This window comes from Electrophorus electricus, chromosome 5 (assembly GCF_013358815.1).
Source record: "Electrophorus electricus isolate fEleEle1 chromosome 5, fEleEle1.pri, whole genome shotgun sequence".
Taxonomy (NCBI): Eukaryota; Metazoa; Chordata; class Actinopteri; order Gymnotiformes; family Gymnotidae; genus Electrophorus; species Electrophorus electricus.
In genome coordinates this window covers 15,304,512-15,322,984 of record NC_049539.1, presented here as the reverse complement: position 1 = coordinate 15,322,984, position 18,473 = coordinate 15,304,512, and the positions used below count along the sequence as shown (strand labels likewise).

Below are 18,473 nucleotides of genomic sequence, written 5' to 3'. Positions count from 1 at the left end.
GAGGGGTGTCAGGGGATGTGGACGCTACCTGTGCCCAGTGAGGGGTGTCAGGGGATGTGGACGCTACCTGTGCCCAGTGAGGGGTGTCAGGGGATGTGGACGCTACCTGTGCCCAGGGGATGTGGACGCTACCTGTGCCCGGTGAGGGGTGTCAGGGGGTGGGGATGTGGACGCTACCTGTGCCCAGTGAGGGGTGTCAGGGGGTGGGGATGTGGACGCTACCTGTGCCCAGTGAGGGGTGTCAGGGGGTGGGAATGTGGACGCTACCTGTGCCCAGTGAGGGGTGTCAGGTGATGTGGACGCTACCTGTGCCCAGTGAGGGGTGTCAGGTGATGTGGACGCTACCTGTGCCCAGTGAGGGGTGTCAGGGGATGTGGACGCTACCTGTGCCCAGTGAGGGGTGTCAGGTGATGTGGACGCTACCTGTGCCCAGTGAGGGGTGTCAGGGGATGTGGACGCTACCTGTGCCCAGTGAGGGGTGTCAGGGGATGTGGACGCTGCCTGTGCCCCGTGAGGGGAGTCGGGGGATGTGGACGCTACCTGTGCCACGTGAGGGGTGTCAGGGGATGTGGACGCTACCTGTGCCCAGGGGATGTGGACGCTACCTGTGCCCGGTGAGGGGTGTCAGGGGATGTGGACGCTACCTGTGCCCGGTGAGGGGTGTCAGGGGATGTGGACGCTACCTGTGCCCGGTGAGGGGTGTCAGGGGATGGGGATGTGGACGCTACCTGTGCCCAGTGAGGGGTGTCAGGGGATGTGGACGCTACCTGTGCCCAGTGAGGGGTGTCAGGTGATGTGGACGCTACCTGTGCCCAGTGAGGGGTGTCAGGTGATGTGGACGCTACCTGTGCCCAGTGAGGGGTGTCAGGGGATGTGGACGCTACCTGTGCCCAGTGAGGGGTGTCAGGGGATGTGGACGCTACCTGCGCCCAGTGAGGGGTGTCAGGGGGTGGGGATGTGGACGCTACCTGTGCCCAGTGAGGGGTGTCAGGGGTGCAGGCGTTACCTGTGCCAAGCTGATCGAGGTGGTGGCACAGCCGCAGCTCCAGGTAGGCCAGGCGCAGGGACACGCCCACCGAAGGCACAAACCATGGGGCAAAAGAGGAGTCTACCCGTGTGCATGCCGCCAGTGCTGTAGGAGATACCAACTGCTCACAGGGCAACTGGGACCCAGACTCACTGTCTGAACTAGAGATTGAGAGATTGAGAGAGAGAGAAAGAGAGAGAGAGAGAGAGAGAAATTCACCTGTCATGTCAAAGTAGGACTGGCACCCACTAAACTTGTTCTTATCTCAGCCTTTGGAGATATCAACCAGGAGCTAATGACCAGGACATAACCTCCACCAGATATACTTGAGATATTTCCACAGAGGTCCTTTAAAATAAGGCCTGCAGACAGAATACTCTCACAAAAACATACACACTGAATGTTGACCAGGATGACTGACACAGAGCAGGTGTACTGTTTGTGTGCAACAGTGAGCTGTGAGTTCAGGATAAATGCACTTTGCAAAAAAAGAACATTGCGAAGAAAAAATGAGAGAAGAGGGTGAGATAGGAAAACAGAGGGAGAGAAAGAGGGAGGGAGAGAGAGAGAAAAAGAGGGAGAATGAGATGGGGAGATGAAATGCAAGGTTGAGGGAGGGACTCAGTTTGATCAAAGCAGACAGATTTGAAACATAAAGGAAATGTAGTGTTTGCAGTATGAGTAATGAAATCCAGATGTGCTGCATATTTTGAATTAGGATGAGGGTTCTGTTCTGTTACATGTTTTCATATTCCTCCCCTTTACTATTCAGGGACATTCAAAGTGAAACAGAACACAGGCCTGACAGAACACACGCACACACACGCACGCACGCACACACGCACGCACGCACACACACACACACACACACACACACACACGTGTGCACAGACACGCACGCACGCACCCTCTGATCCTTCCCACTAAGACAATAACACACTTACGCAGTGAGAGAAGCTTTACTGAAAAATATGCAATTCAAAACGCATTTAGAAGTTCTCCTTTCCGACACACAAACAACACACCTTTCATCTGCTCCTTCTCCTGTACTGTTAACTACAACCCTCCAAAGGTCAGAGGCCACAAGGTCAGTCTGGAGTGTGTGTGGGCTGAGGGGGGGCAGTGTGAGCTCACACACACTGCTCTCTGACAGGCTGAACTCTCGGTATGGCACAAAGGCTCTTTTCAGCTCATCCCAGAATTCCAGACTACAGGGAACCTGAAATGGAATGAGAGAGAGAGAGAGACAATAAACACATGCATGCCAACATACCCCTTTAGCAACACAGGTGATTGAGCGCAAGGTCTGAGCTTGCGTGCACGGGGCTGCGGCTAACTTAAAGAAAGCTGCAGCTCAACAGGTGGTGCTCGCTGCTCTCTGCACCGCACCAATCTCCTTCTGCTTAGGAGTCGTTTGTTCTCTCTCTCATCCTTTTCTTTCCCGCATCTGACTCTTTCCCCAACGGTAGTACGGCTCGACCGAGGGAAGCCGCTCGCGGCGCGTGGAACCCTAGACAGTTAAATGCAGGAAATCTCGAGCTCGTAAAAGTGAACGCGATACGCTCTGGGGCCGACAAAGCAGAAGGAGGCAGAACTCTCAGAACTGATCTCGGAGCAGCGCGACCCAACACTCCTCTAGTTACAGTCATTCGTTTTACATTTTACCTGAGCAAAAATCTTCTCCCCTTCTCTGTATGTGTGTGAGTGTGTGTCTGTGTGTGTGTGTGTCTGTGTGTCTTTCTCAGGCTACATGGTAATTTAAGAGCCTTGAGAATGACTGCCGCTGCCCTCCTCTTTACCATGGCCCCCACCCGGCCCCCACCCGGCCCCCAACCCGCTTAGGAGCCGCTGAGGTTACTCTGCCGTTTAAAGCAGCTAAAGCTGTTTGTTAGGTTTTTATGAGGACGTTTCCGCTCTCTGCAGCTGGACTCTCACGACCTCGAAAGAAATCAAATAAAAAATGAATTAATTGAGCTTGTTTGAAGTCGTCTATAAAGAAGAGGCAAATTAAGTTGCTGAGCAGCAGGGGCTGAAATCAATTAAATGTAGATCACAATGATCTGGCAAAAGACAAAGAGTTTTATTCTAGCATGTGCGCGCACACGCACTCCTTCTTCATGCTTCCACTTGCAGCACTTTGCGCTGAGCTGCGCTGCGCTCCTATAAACCCATAAGGAATGTGGGAGTACATATATGCTGGGGGGGTGTAGCCTCATATCAGACTCATAAAACATCCAGTGTCTCCGAATGACATTCTGCTCTTTGAGATGAATGGCAAAGTCACATAATGCGGTTATATTTATAGAGTACTCCCTTCTTTTTGTCATGACTGAGCCCAACTCCCATTCTACTAATGCGTGTGTTCCCTGAAACGCTTATCTCCACGACAGCCACTTAATGACTTGGTAAGTGGAGCGAGTGGATGGACGGTGACAGGACAACAGAGCCGCGTGCTAGCCGGGAGGTGGGGGTGGGGGAGAGAGAGAGAGAGAGAGTAAGAGCAGGAGAGAAGCTGGCAGAGGTAGAACCCAGAGCCAGAGAGGACGCAAGCATCACGCGTTCACTGGCGCTTCTATCCTGGCATCGCTTACATCTCTCTACACACACACACACACACACACACACCTGTCCTTTCAGTGCGCGCTGACAAATCTCTTTCACAGCAGGTCTGAGCTCTATTTGCTGCAGCCCACGCACTCTACTTTTTCTCTCCCACGCATTCCTCGGTCACGCTCGTCAGTCGCCGCTACTAGTATCTTTGAGCCTCTCTTCTACAGATAGCATAGAGTTAACAGAGAGCAGATAGAACACAGGTCTTAACCTCTTCTATAGATTACCACTTTCCTTCCCTTAATGAACTGGGAGCAATAAGTCATGCCATGTAGCTGGTTTATGAGCAGTGGTGGAGCTCAGCCACACATCTGCAGCACGTTTGAAAAAAGAGGAGAGAGAGAGAGAGAGAATCCTGCTGCCCAGCTGCAGACTGAAGCATTACTGTAGAATCTCAGAATGAGCCTGCAGGCAGGAAACACAGACGGTGTGCAATAAGGCCTCAATTTCCAAAGAGCACTGCGTGGAGGAGGAACGGCTCTGTTGCTAATCCAGCTGATATCGAATAGCACACCTCAGCTGGCCCAAACCCTTCTTCCCTTCCGCCGGGTGCGCAAGTACAGGCGGCCGTCACCTGTAGGACGTCCCCGAGGTCGGCCGTGCTGATATCTGGGTCTTCGGTGGTGTTGAAGGGCACAGGGGTGATGCGTACAAAGGTGAGAACTCTGGGCTCGGGATACCGCCACATCATCACGCCGGGGCTGTCCTCAGTCTCATTATAGAAGACCACTTCATGTGCTCCTGGCAGTTTCTGAGAAGCTACAGCCAAAAGAGGAGCGAGACGCAGCACGGTGAGCTACCTGAAGTACGAACCGCTTTCTCACTTTGAGAATCCTTACTGTGTGATTAAGGCACACCGCGACATGTATTAGAGGCGGTAATACACTTATAAAATGGGCTGTGAATGCCTGTACAGCGCAGGTGTTTCCAATAAAGTGTAACATTATAGCTACTCCCTCACTGCCTACAGAGCAGTACACTGCTCTACACACAATAACCCCCCCCCCCCACACACACACACACATATGGTGTTTAAATCAAAAACTAAAACTCTTCTGGCTGTGGGGTAGGACAGTGTACCTGAGTCCTGGATATACTGGAAGAGGCCAGTACGCAGGTCATCGGAGGAGCGCTCGGAGCAGAGCGAGCGCGATCCAGGAGACGGCGGGGGCTGAGAGAGGAAGGCCACCTCCTCAGGCTCCTCCTCCGCTACTCCCACCTCCCTCGCGCAGGTCCGAAGGTACTCTTGAATCAGAGCAATGCAGTTATAATGCTCCTGACCCCAGAACACCTACGTGAGGACGGAGTGGAGGCAGAGGGGGATGGAAAGAACGAGGGAGCACGCGTTAGCCGGTGAATTACCACGTTGTTGTGCCCCAGCTGCAACAGCCTTGGTATTCTGGTGTTTCTAAAATCCCCTCTCTTCCCCTGCCAGGAAACTTTCGTGATGGAGAGATACAGCCACAGTCCACAGAAAGCCGACAGCTACAAAGCGTTTGTATTGAAACCAGGATTAACGTGGTGATAATACTGCACGGCGCATGTTTTGTTGGTAAATTGGTTCTATTCCTATTATAAAGGCTGGTCCTGCTTTCCAGCTATTGATGGGCTAGATTTTCTGCACTTTGTTACCCCATAAACGGTCATGCTCCTTGTCAAGATGAAGGGCAGTGGGGCACCTGTCGCTGAAACGTACAGGACTCTTTTCCAACAACCGAACAGGCAAACTTGTTCAGCATTTGACAGCCCGGTAAATATGGCTGTTTGCGTTTCAGTTTGTCTATCGCAAGCAGTTTTAGAGATACATATACTGGGGTCAAATTTTGGATACATCTAATATTAAATGTGAACTTGCAAAGAGTTGGTACCATTTTGTTTGCTCAATCAAAAAAAAAAAAAAAACAGGGCAGAGGGAAAGATGGCTGTGTTTGGTTTTATTATTTTGTTTAAGTTGTTGGGTTGGGGTTTAGGGTTGGGGGTTAGAATTAGGCTAGGGTTTAGGGTTGGGGTTAGGAGTTAGGTTAGGGGTTGGGCTTTAGAGTTAGGATAGGGTTCAGGGTTGGGTTTTAGGATTAGGGTTTAGGGTTATGGTTGGGTTTTAGGAGTAGGTTAGGGGTTGGGCTTTAGAGTTAGGATAGGGTTCAGGGTTGGGTTTTAGGATTAGGGTTTAGGGTTATGGTTGGGTTTTAGGAGTAGGTTAGGGGTTGGGCTTTAGAGTTAGGATAGGGTTCAGGGTTGGGTTTTAGGATTAGGGTTTAGGGTTATGGTTGGGTTTTAGGAGTAGGTTAGGGGTAGGGGTTAAGGTGCTGTACCTGTAATAATCCTCCCTTCAGGTCCAGCAGGATTCTCGGCGGGCCCGCATCAGAGGCGGGGCTGCCACTGTGTCGGCACCAACGGGCCTCCAAATCAGCGCAGCAGGAAAACGGCCCCGCAAACACCGTGCTCCGCCCCTTCAGACCTGTCCGCACCAACACGTCCTCGCAGTGTAGCAGCACACATGCCTCCCTGACATTCTCTACAAACACAGACATGCACACGAATACACAGCAAATGAAGTCGAAAGTGAGCGTGAATGGATGAAAGTCTGTGTTGGAGCAAATCTGCATATTTGCACAATAACTGTACAGCTCGTTGATTGTCAGCGGTGCTCAGACTCGCAATAAAGATTCCACTCCTGTTCTCCAGTCTCACAGGAGGCATGAGGAGCAGGCTTCGATTCCAGGTTGGGCATAGGGGTCCCATTCTTGCCTCTTTTCTAGAAGGCCCAACATAGCCTCAGCATCTGATTCGGTGCGACTACACAAGCGTTAGAGCTACAGCAAGCTGGTCAGGAGGGAGTAGCATGTTGGAAGCACAAACTATGCGAATCGACCTCCAAATCACTCTTTGAACTTACAGCGAGACAGCCAAGTACAGCGTTAACAAGCAGTTGTCATGCAATTTCAAACACTCTTTCATATGCATACACAAGGATGGTCTCTTGCATGCATTCATGCACGTCCACATACCCGCAGGCTCACAAAAACAAAACCAAAGGAGAATGCTTCCAATATTTTGGAACCTTTATAAAGGCTGTCCGCCAGTGGTGTGTTGCTCCGGTTGGTAGTTTTCGTCGATGGTTCAGTGGCACACAGACACAAGCATACCTTGCATTCCAGGCGACAGCGATCGCCGTACTCGAGAACTCCACCGATGCAAGAACTCGGCATGCTGTGAGCGACTGGTGGTGTATAGCTGCTACTGCCACGCACAGCTTCTGGATTTGAAGCCAAGATAAGATTTTTTGATTTTTTGTTAACAAATGTTAAAGGATGTAGGCCCTTCAAAAAATGGTTAACTGATGACTGCTGTTTTTGCAGCATTTGAGCTCTTTGAGGTCACGGTGACCCCGGCTATGTCTCTCAGAGACTGCTGTGGCAAACTCTGTTATGATGCTGTTGAGACAGACACAGAAAGGACGAGTGCAGAAGTGACTGAATGGAAATGATTTCTTCGCATCCATTTAAAACAGTTTATGGCTTAGCTCCATTATACCTCACGGGTCTTCGAGGTTAATCTCCACAGAGAACTCGACGCTCCTCCTCGGCTACACCCCTCTGCACTCTTCACTTCTGTACCTTGTCAGTAGGAGCTCGGGCGTTTAATAATTACGCACCACAACAACAAAACTCTCTTCTAGACCTTCATCTCTTAGACTCTGTGTGTGTGTGGGTGTGTGTGTGTTGTGTGTATGTGCTTGCTTTATTAGTTGTGTGAAGGCCTTTTTTATTAGGCCATGTGTTTTGATTCAGGTCCTTTCTTGTGAGTCCTTCCAGTGTCACATGGCCTTTCTGCAAATAAGGACACCCAATTCAGGGGTCTGGTTTGCATTAACAAATAAAATTCTTCATTACACCCCAAGATTTAAACATGCTCTTCTGCTCTTCGTTAGTTTGGACTTTTGGATGTCTCTGGATATCTACCCTGCAACTGTTTGAACAGTGATGGTCTCTTCTCAGGTACCTTTTCTGCAGCTCCCTTCCTAACAGCTGCCTTTGGAATTCTGTATTTCATCTTGGAATCTCTCGCGGTATACATCTACTACTCCCAGTGCCTGCCATTTCAAAGAGCTCCAGCACTCCTGTCTCTTTAGGTTAGCTTGGCTCTGGATAAGGGCATCTGCCAAATGTAAACACTATAATTGCCCCCTCTTCTTTTTTTTCCCCCCCTCTTTTTCCGCCTCCGCCTCGTCTTTTCATCATTACTACATCATTACTAATCCTTCTTCCTCCAGGACGATCAGGAATCTCACGAGGACCGTTTTCATTTGGGGAAGCTGTATGGAACTCTAGAAGTACAGATAGGTTTGGGTTCTTTCCCCACTGGTTCCTTGTTGCTGAAGTTCATTCGTCTGCATAAGTGATCCTTCTCCTCTCTAGCATTGTCTGCATATGGTTAATACTGGTTTGGTTGTACCTTAGCTTATGCTGTTCCTCAAGCTTGGCTCCCCCATTTATTGGGGCGGCTCTACCAAGCGCGCCGGCCCGCCCGTCTTTCATTCGGTCCACCGCTGAACTTGTTCCGTACCATGACAGGATGCCCTATCTCCAGTGCCTCCTTCCCCTGCCCCGTCCGACGTTGGCCTCTGCCTCCACGTGACGCACCCCCCATTTGCCTGTCTGACTGCCCTCTCTGTCCCTGCGTGGTGCCCTTCCCACTGCGCCTGTCTGATTCTTGACTGCGCATGGTTTCATCCTCCCCTCCTCTTCTCGTCGTTTTCTCTCCTCGGCCCAAATCACTTTACAGAGCGCTGCAAACACCGTCGGATGTGGGCGCCACGTGAGCTTTCAGGGAGACTACACAGAGGATGCGTAGGTACACAGTGTGGCGCAGAGGCCAAGCCACGTAGGAGCTCAATATAGACTCCCTCCCCTGATGGGGAGGTCGCATCTCCCGGCTTTACAAGGTAACGATTCCCCCTGGGCTGACAGAGGCCCTCCAGGAGAGATGAAACAACCTCCAGAAGGAGCAACAGGAGAAGAATAAGAGAGGTGAGACAGCGAGAGGGTGGGGAGGAGAGCAGAAACATCCGTAGAGATGAGGTTAAAAAAGAAGAGACCTCACTGAGGCTAATCTGTGTGGTTTAGTGAGGCATGGGTTATACTGACAGGGCCGTGAGTCATTAGGTTTGATCAATCCTTCATCATTTTCTCTGGCACGCGTACACGCACGCACACACACACACACACACACACACACACACAGAAAGACCGAAGGGTCTATCTCCAATTAAGAGACATCTTTAGGTGATTAAGTGATTGGGTTGATGTGATTTACAGTGGTGTGGGTTTCAGTCTGGCACCACAGACTGACTACTCCATAAATAACTTTTCATTTCTCTAGCAAGATGCAATCTTCTATCTACAAGTCGCAGGAGAATAAGTAAAACCCCATGTGGGGCAGCTGAGGCCAGCCCAGGCCACTCAGGGTCGGACCATATCCTGTCCTCCGCCAAAGGACACGCCTGTTCAGAAACTCAGCCAGGCAAGCCAGATATCCACACGCACAAATCATCTCACCGCTTCGCCTTTCAGCAGAGTTACAGACAAATGACTGAGGTCACAGACAGGTGCCCTTGCCAATCATAGACAGGAAAAAGATAAGTAACAAAAGCAGAAGAAAATCATCTTTATTCCAGCACCATCACCTAACTACATGAGAGTGGCTAAAGATGTTGAAAAGAGAACAGCTTCTCTCAAGTGTCCATTTGATAAGTGGTCATTTTTTTAATTGCTGCCTTAAATTGAAGTACTAAGTACTAGTGGCATTGAGTGGCAGAGACTGTAAATTTACTGCAGTTAGGGTAGATTAGTTACACACTAGTCTCTCTGTTTGAAATGAAGGCCTCATAGTTCTGGTGCTTCGCTAATTCAACATTTCCAGCGGTTAAGGTACTTGACTTGTAATCGGAAGGTTGCTGGTTCAAGCCCCACCACTGCCAAGTTGCCACTGTTGGGCCCCTGAGCAAGACCCTTAACCCTCGATTGCTCAAGTTGTACTCAGTCATGATTGTAAGTCGCTTTGGATAAAAGCGTCAGATAAATGTACAATGCTACATTTGTGACTGCGTAACTAGTCTCCTTTAACGTGGGTACCTATAGCACGGTGGCAACGGGCTTGTAACAGCAACCTAATTATTTATAATGGCGCCACCTAATTATTTATAAAGTAAAGCTGCCTTTACACATCATATCATTTTTACCTGTAAAAATAATGGCCGTTTAATGACATCACTGTATTGGCACATGATAGTGATATAATAATCATGATTAAACTTTTAAGCAAGACAATATACTGAACAGCGTGTTCAACAAACAATGGATGTAGGGGCTGACGTTAGCTCAACTAACGCCTACGCAGATGACAAATGGATCTGTAGTCAGTTCCTTAAACTATACTGGGAATATCTCTTTTTATGTGAACTCAAATAATGTACCATTCACCTGAATCCAGGCCTAACTGTTACGCCAATGACACACTCGAGGCCGTGCTATATTGTGAGGGTAAACTAACAAGGTTTACACAGATAGATGGAACAGAATCTCTCTCAGCCATTAACATTGCAAAGTCAGAACTGTGGTAGAATTTTTGCTCCTACAGTAGCCTTATACAGAAAGACACTGGGGTATTAAAGATTAATGCGTGAAATGTTATTTTTGACATGCAGAGGAAATGTTTTTGTACTGTATGCCTTTAGTACTGCACGTCTAAAAATGACTCACAAAAGTTAACACCACCAAGATGGAAACACAAAACTGAACGAGACGCAGGATGAAACGGAAAAAGCCCTGAGAAAGCACAGGAAGACTATAATGAAAGCCTGCGCAGAAACAAAGCCTGCATGCATGATGACTGAGTTAACCCCGCTCTAACAAGAACCTCCAAATTCCAAGTCTGAAGCTCAGAAAAGCTCATTATCGTCACATACATGGAGTACGTCCCCCTCTGCCAAGGCTGCTGTGTTTGCTCTACACAACAAGGGCGCGTTGGTGACATCTGGGAGACGCAGGCCCTAATGCGAGATAGAGGGCCTAAAAGTAGCCCGGATGCAGGGTTTAGCTCCATGCTGATGCCATGGGCTCCCTCTGTCCCAAGTGAGCAGTGTGCCATTGTTCCACAGCACTGAGTGTTTCTGACTGTGTTTATGAAAGAGAACACATCGAATGGGAAGCAGCACGGCTGCTATGACCGAGCCGGCCTGGCCCACAGCCTGCGCTATTGTCTCACAACACAGTTATGTCCAAACCGGTAAACAAGTGAAAACTGTTGAGGTTTTGATTAACATTTTCAACAATCACAATAACATCTGCTGAACATCTGAGTGGCTCTGGACTCTCGGTCTCTCGTACACACCAGGGAGTGGAGGAAGGTTTCGCCGTGCATGCACGGGGGCAGAGGAGACAGTGATAACGTTTAGGGTAGCCACGCTTCCTAAAGGCTACTTCTAAAGGATGAAGACCGATCCAGACACGCCCAAGTTCTCCCCGTCTGCAGAGCACGGTCAGAGCACCAGTGAGCTTTATGAAACAACGCATTGTTTGCTTAGTCCGCTGGTTAACGGGATTTGGGTCAACGCTGCCGCTCCGCGACACCGCCGCCCTACATGCTTTGGATGTTAAACAAACAAAAGACAGCAACACTCATCACTTCTCCATCATCGTAGTAACAGTCCTCCTTGCCATGTTCACCTGTGCAGAAACAGGTCTTCCTCATACCACCACATGCAGACCACAGCTGCATATCTGTGCAGCTAATTCTGTTTACATATTTGTGAAGGTTGTTGTTTACAGCTAGGTCTGGTCTATTCCCACTGATGCATTTGGACTTCCTTATAGTAAACTGAGAAAAGGGGTTTAATTACTGCTGAATAATTCCAATAAGCTACTCTCTTGTGTAATTTTGCAGGCTGTTGCGGGAGTTGGAGCTCCACGCGCCCCAGCAGTACCATCACTTAATGATACTCTTGCTTGGGGTGATACTTCACTGCGGTCTGGAGAACGCAGACAGCGCAGATCAGCAGAGCCAGGCTCCGTGGCCGGGACTCTAAAGAGCGGAGACACGACTAACTGCTCCCTCTCATCAAAAGGCAGGGCTTTGCTGCGGCTCATGGAGGACATGCTTATTGAGAGAGGTCTGGATTTTCCATCGCAAATAAAACAAATAAAACCTACCCGATGCAGATTTGATTTTTTATTTTGCTCTGAGAGACCATGGGTGACAGAGCCAGGAGCTGGAATTAAACGTGCGTTGAGGGATTAAGACAAAAAAAGAAGTGTTCGGTCTTCTGGTCGAGTGAAAGCACCGTGTTTAGAGGGTAGTCTTAAACAGATGTGTGAGAGAGGAAAAAAAGAGAGAGGAGCAGACCTTTAAAGGATAGACAGACAGCAGTAGGAGGAGGAGGATACTAACCCAGTGGTTTCTGCCCACTCTTTGTGCTCAGACTGCCTTTCACACCGGACGCAGATAAGGTGAGACTGGGTCGGGCAGGGTGCGACTCGATCTCCAGGACAACAACCATCTCCACGGCTTGAAGGGAGATCTTATGGAAGGGGGCCAGAGACTGCAGGCCATCAGCTAGACGGGCAGGGATGGAGGGCGACGCTGCAGTGCCGCCGTTCTGCTTGGCACCGTGGGGAGGAGGGGATGTCTTGCCAGGGGAGTACTGAGGGCTCCAGGGAGAAGACCTAGGCACATGGCCGCTCTCTGGAAAGATCTTCCTCCAGAAGGACTTGGCTTGCTCCACCTTAGCCAGCGTTGGGTTAACCTTCAGCGGCCTACACAGGGCTGCCTTCAGCTCCGCTGCACAAACAGCAATGAAAAGAACGAGACGCGTTAAACATTAAAACAACCGTTTGTGCGGAGTTGATTTGGAGCAAAGGAATTACCCCCCCCCCCCCCCCATCAAACGAATGTTTTACGCTCAGGATACTAAGTCTAAAAAAATTCCAATAAACCCCACGTGGAAGGTGAGAAGGGGATAAAAGGGGAGAAGGGATAGATAAAAGGATGAGAGGGATGTCACAGAAAGAAAGCGATCCCTCTCTACTCTTCTAAACCTGCAGCTGAGAACAGGCCTCTGTCGGTCTGTGGGGGATGTCTATAAGGTGAAACCGGAGGTTCATATAATGCACTTGGGTGGCTCGTTAGAACCAACGGAGTGTGATTATTCAATGCTACTTGCTTACTCTCTCCAAACGGTTCCTCTCACCAGCACTGTCTGAGAGATTTTCTGCAGTGTACCATCGGTGTCTTCAAGTTGGGCATTTGTAATGAAACTGAAATGTTTTACAGGCAGGCTGCATAGTTTGGGGGTTAAACACGTATTGCTTCAGCATGGTATCTTCGGTAACAGTGTCACTCATAATGAAAAGTCTAACAGTCGGAATGCTGGGCCTGTTGCGAAGGTGGAAATGGGTCATCGGTTGTTCCCGCTGGCGGGAAGCGGCACTAGTGTCGCCAGCCTTCGAACGAGGCCGAGGCCCTGCCTCCTCCGGAGACGCAGACGGACGGTTAGGCGGTTGGACTGCGCATCTTCAGGGATTAGCGTGTAGAGAGCTGTGGCAGGTTTAATCACTCCTGTGTAACGCAGTGTCATCTGCTGGCTGGAAATCGCCCTGCCGCATCATAAACTGGCCAAGAGCCAAGAACACCATTTTCCTGTTTCGCCCCGAACCAGACCAAGCTACAAGACCTCACTTGCAGAGAAAGCTGGGGCGCATTAGGACACGCACACGGAGCTCATGGTAGAAATGTGTGCGAGTTCAGGGTGGAGAGCCTGACTTAAAAAGGATCAGGAAGGTTATTTACCTTTTCAACCGGTCAGCTGTCCCATTCTTTTACTGTGATATGTGACGTGTGTCAAGTGCCAGAGCAATAGAGTTGGCTGTAACTGTTTTAGCAGCAGGCTGCACAAACACCGACACACTCCACTCACCCCCGAGGGCTTGGCTAGAGTGAAGGACAACACATTCCTTGCACAAGCTCCGTGCTGTATTCTAATGCGGGCACAGGAAGGCTATCATATAAAAGAGACGACTAAGTGAGGAATTTCAGCAAATGGCACATGTCTATATCCTGTATGAGGTCATCTATGGAGATAGCACGAGAATGTGTACACATACAAAGGCTTTGAAAGCGACTCTGAATCATAATAGGGAGATAGGTCACTCTCTGGTGAGCACTTCGAACTTCAGTGATAAATTCCTGAGAGCCTGATTCTGCAAGGGCTCTGTATGCGTGTGTGTGTTTATATTTGTGTTGGGTGGTTGTTGAAGCAAACTCTGTGATTACCCTTTCGCTATTTTGATTTGAAGCAGTGTGATTAGAAAATTGCAAAAGCCGTGATTTAGGATGTACATTAGGCAGCACGCCTGACCCAGGGTTAAAACACCAATGTCTAATAAAGAACTGGACAGGTAAAAGCAATAGTAAACTATCTAGTTAAAGGTGAGACCACCGAAGTGGCCAATCCACTATACTGGTATAGAAACAAGCTGTGATTCCTTTCAGTGTAAATAAACCTCCTGTAAGGGTTGAGGTAAAAAGGTCCATGGGGGCAGTTCAGTTAGGACACTTTCTGACTGTATAGGTCGTATATTACGGACATGCTTGTTATGTTTTCGCTAAATTTGATAACCTTGGAGGTACTACCAACAGAAAGACTAGACAAGATGAATAAAGTTAAAAGTTTTATCTTTTAAGACCAAATAAATTATAAAATTACTGATTGCACATAAACAAGCCAGTGTCTTGCTTTAGTGTCTTGTATTAGTTTCAATCTAAGTTTTGGAACAGAATACTTTGCTAGCTAGTGTCAGGAATAACCACAAAAGCAGTTTCATCTCCATGTTTTCAACCAAATATACATACCAATTTAGCAGCACTGTGGCTTCAAGATTATTATATTAATAGCAATCCAGCTCTTTATTATAGATCAGTCGAATAAACTGTTATTATAGGTAAGTAGTATAAACTGTTACTATAGATCGGTAGTATAAGCTGTTATTGTAGATCGGTAGTATAAACTGTTATTGTAGATCGATAGTATAAACTGTTGTGTCAATCCAGCTCTTTATTATAGATCAGTAGTATCAACTGGTATTATAGATCAGTAGTCTAAACTGTTACTATAGATGGGTAGTATAAACTGTTGTTATAGATCAGTAGTATAAACTGTTGTGTCAATCCAGCTCTTTATTATAGATCAGTAGTACAAACTGTTATTATAGATCAGTAGTATAAACTATAAACAGCAGTGGCCCAAGATGACTGCATATATGCTCACCAATAACAAACACATGAAACCTAAGGCAAATGTTACATTCATGGTGCAGAAAAATTGCCCCCGATGTGTGAGAAGCAACACTGGATGATGTAGTCCTGAAGAAAAACAGCACTTCAGCGGTATGGGAGTATTTTGTGTTTGGCATGACAGATGTGTAACAAAGAAACAACGTTGTCATGCTGGTGTTCTGGAATCTGCAAAGACCAAAAGTATTAAGAGGAAGCAGAGATGTTGGGGAATGAAGTGTAGTTTAAGTGTTCTATTGTTTGCCGTCATTTTAAGATTTTTAAAGTACTGCACTTTATCCTCGAGTGGCAGTCTTCCAAAAAAAAGTATCAACAAATAAATGTTTTTAGATGAATGGAATATTCAGATATTTTGTGTAATATTTTAATTTCTATTTTATTATTACATTCAGAGGTCACTTTTATGATTATTCTGTGATTTATCAATCTATAAGAATGCTGGATATCAATAAATAATGTTCTATTGATTACAGACTGTGCAATAAGTATATACTGTTCCTGGGACATAAGCGAATGACCCATTTTTATCAATGATCTCAATTAAAAAATGTAATAAATACATGTTGGATGCAATTAATATCTTAAAGTCCTCATCCTTGCATTAGAAAATAGAATAGTTAATATTTTTTTTATGGTATCTCATGTGAAAATACTCGATCATGTTTTAAAGCTATACAGTGAAGAGCCTATCGAAACCTGAACCTAATTAAAAATCTATTCCAAATCAAACTGCAATTGCAACATCTGTCGGAAAAATCACAATGAGATATTTCCCCAAGTTGTTCAGTCCTACCTCAAGCTTTTCCTCAAGATGGAGACACATGAAAAGATAATTCTACAACGATACAATTATAAACATCAACATTTAGATTCAGATCAAAATCTGCCACTTCACTCTTTACAGATCACAATTTCTGGATGCTATATATCCTTTATCTTTTTCCCCCAAATTGTGAATTACGTTACTCTCTATTGAATACAGTATCAATTATCAGTCTACAATATTCCTGCAAAATCGCTGTACTCTTTGAAATGTGACACATTTATTATGATAACACTGTGGCCTGAAACTGAGAAATCTGAGTGGAATCCCTCAGTGGAAGTTTTTTTTTTAATATATATATATATTTGCTTTGATTTGACTAATAATGAGGTATTGGGTGGAATTGTAAATTATATTTTTCTGCTTTTAATGCTAGCACTAGCCACTGATATCATGATCATATTTCTGACAAACACTTAATGAAGTTAATCCTTGTAGTGTGTTTAACATTCTCCCTGACCTAGAAGACTGCACTAGCCTAAACTAATTAACATTAATTTAACAATAATTTTATTCATTTTAGAAATTACAGTGTTGTTAATGGATTTACTATCTAGAATGCGAAAAGCATTTTTTGAAAATCAGAAAAAAATTTTCCAGGACAATCTATAGGCACAATACATTCAGTGTCACACACTTTATGTGACAAACTTATAGCCTATAGTTTTCATTTACATTTTTAACATACTTAATATGGTCACAGTTTTGCCCTGTGAGACAGAATATGAGAAATCTTTGAGAATAGAAATTAGGACTGTCGATTCAACTTTGATATGGAAAAGTAACAGAGATAACACTTTAGTTAGTTCTTTAAGTTCAAAGAGAAATGAACTGAATTGATGTGCTCCCATCTTAAATTGGTTTGACCTCTCCTTAGAAACCCTGGTCTGAAGAGCTTCCACCCTGCAGATTTAAATTCTGGCCCTAAACACTGACTCTCATTAGTGAGATGCAACTGAACTGAAGTGATCTGAACTGGTCAGTTGTTCTTGATTACTTTCCTTGCTCCCAACACCAGCCTTTTTATCTCAAGACACAGGAGTTGTTTGGTTTAAAAATTTAAAAAAAAAAAACTGACTAACCTGAGCTTTATGAGGGTATTTGTATTTTCACTGCCGACAAAAATAAAGTAAAACATATAAGCTTAGAAGTGCATTGTCTATTTGCCATGCTTATTTTGTAGACTTCTTCATTAATGGGCAATTATATGTTTTGAAAAAGGTTACTGTAGAGGGGTCAATCTAGGAACTGTGCTTGACTAAGACCAGAATTGTGTAGATGCAGGTGCAACTATGAGAAGAATAATTACATACATTACATAATTACCAAATGATTTACTTTTTCCCAGTTAACCAATTAAGCCAGAGCGCTAGAGGGAGACAAGCCTGCATGTCAATTATTTTGTGTGTATCTAGCACATTGAAGGGTAGACTAAACGTCATGCAGCCACGACTTTGGAGAAAAAAATACAGAGGGAAGCAATGGGATGTTATTTTTGTTATTTATTTTTATTTATTTTACTGCTCATCCTTGTTTTGTTATGTATTTTTCTTACGCCTGTCTGTAATCTTATCCTCTTTGTTCTTTTTTCTGTATCATTGGGTGTCAGGCACTTAAAATAATTAATTCTATTATTATTATTAAAGAATCAGGGTGGATTCCTTCCATGGCCAAGTCTTTAAAATCAAAAGTCATTACAGCAACTATAAATGAAGAAAATTCACAACAAGTGTGTCATTTTTGACACACAACAGTAGCCATAATATACATGTCATGTAATATAAAATTTACTCCAAGCTTCTTGCTAGCCAAAGCAGACTTGAGGGATTGTTTAATGTACCATTAAGAGAAGGATAAATAATTTTGTGTTCCCAGACTTCATTATATATTTTGTTATATTTTTTTACATATTTTGCACCAAATTGTTTCTCAAATTGACCTGCATTTAATTTTGGAAAGGAACGTTTTGCGGCTTACTCTAAATTATTTTCTCAATCACATTTTCCTCAAGATGTGTGTATTTTTCTGAGAAAATTTCAAAATGAAATTCTCAGTACTAAAAAGACCACCGCATTGCTCGGTTTTCTCATGAGGTTTTTCCACCCTGGGTCATTGTTCATTTTCCAGCACAAAATCTGCTTTACATCGCACTAAGCAGGAAAAGCCAAAAATATAGACAATATAGACAACTTCCACTTTAACAGTGAACACTGTTCTTTGGTCTAAGCACACGGGAGAAGGTTCAGTCAGCAATGGAACTCCAAAAAGGCTGCAGGTAAAGGATGTGACATGTTCAGTTTAGTAACGCTCAAGTTCAGTTCTCCCAGCTTACAGTAAAGGCCTGTGTTTATAGAGCCGGCCACCGGGTCAGACTACTGTTTTGACACATTTAACTGGAGTTACCTTCAAAGTTGCCATTTTTAAACACTCCACATACCAAGAAGAAAATGTGAGCGCAAACGGAAGAAAGATGGCAGAGTTTCCGTTCACCAGTGGAGGGTAGTGTCCATGAGTGACACTACTATGGGAGGGGGGTTTATTAAGAACACCTTTGAGCAATGAGATGTGCAACTGACAGAGACAGAGAGAGACAGAGAGAGAGAGAGAGAGAGAGAGAGAGAGAGAGCGCAAGGGGGGAAGGGGGGAGAGAGGGAGAAAGAGAGA

At 46.0% G+C, this 18,473-nt stretch overlaps 1 protein-coding gene across 2 annotated transcripts in view; it reads right to left on the bottom strand.

The window, feature by feature from the left end:
- The window catches only part of LOC113576062 (vacuolar protein sorting-associated protein 13B), a 219,085-nt gene that overhangs the window by 39,092 nt on the left and 161,520 nt on the right, over positions 1–18,473 (bottom strand). For both annotated transcript variants that reach the window (XM_035525874.1, XM_035525873.1), the window contains exons 36-41: positions 12,086–12,475; positions 5,950–6,152; positions 4,718–4,928; positions 4,212–4,396; positions 2,053–2,246; positions 1,007–1,188 (exon numbers count right to left, since the gene is read on the bottom strand). In XM_035525874.1, coding sequence (XP_035381767.1) covers positions 1,007–1,188; positions 2,053–2,246; positions 4,212–4,396; positions 4,718–4,928; positions 5,950–6,152; positions 12,086–12,475 — 1,365 coding nt within the window. The remainder of the gene's footprint in view (positions 1–1,006; positions 1,189–2,052; positions 2,247–4,211; positions 4,397–4,717; positions 4,929–5,949; positions 6,153–12,085; positions 12,476–18,473) is intronic.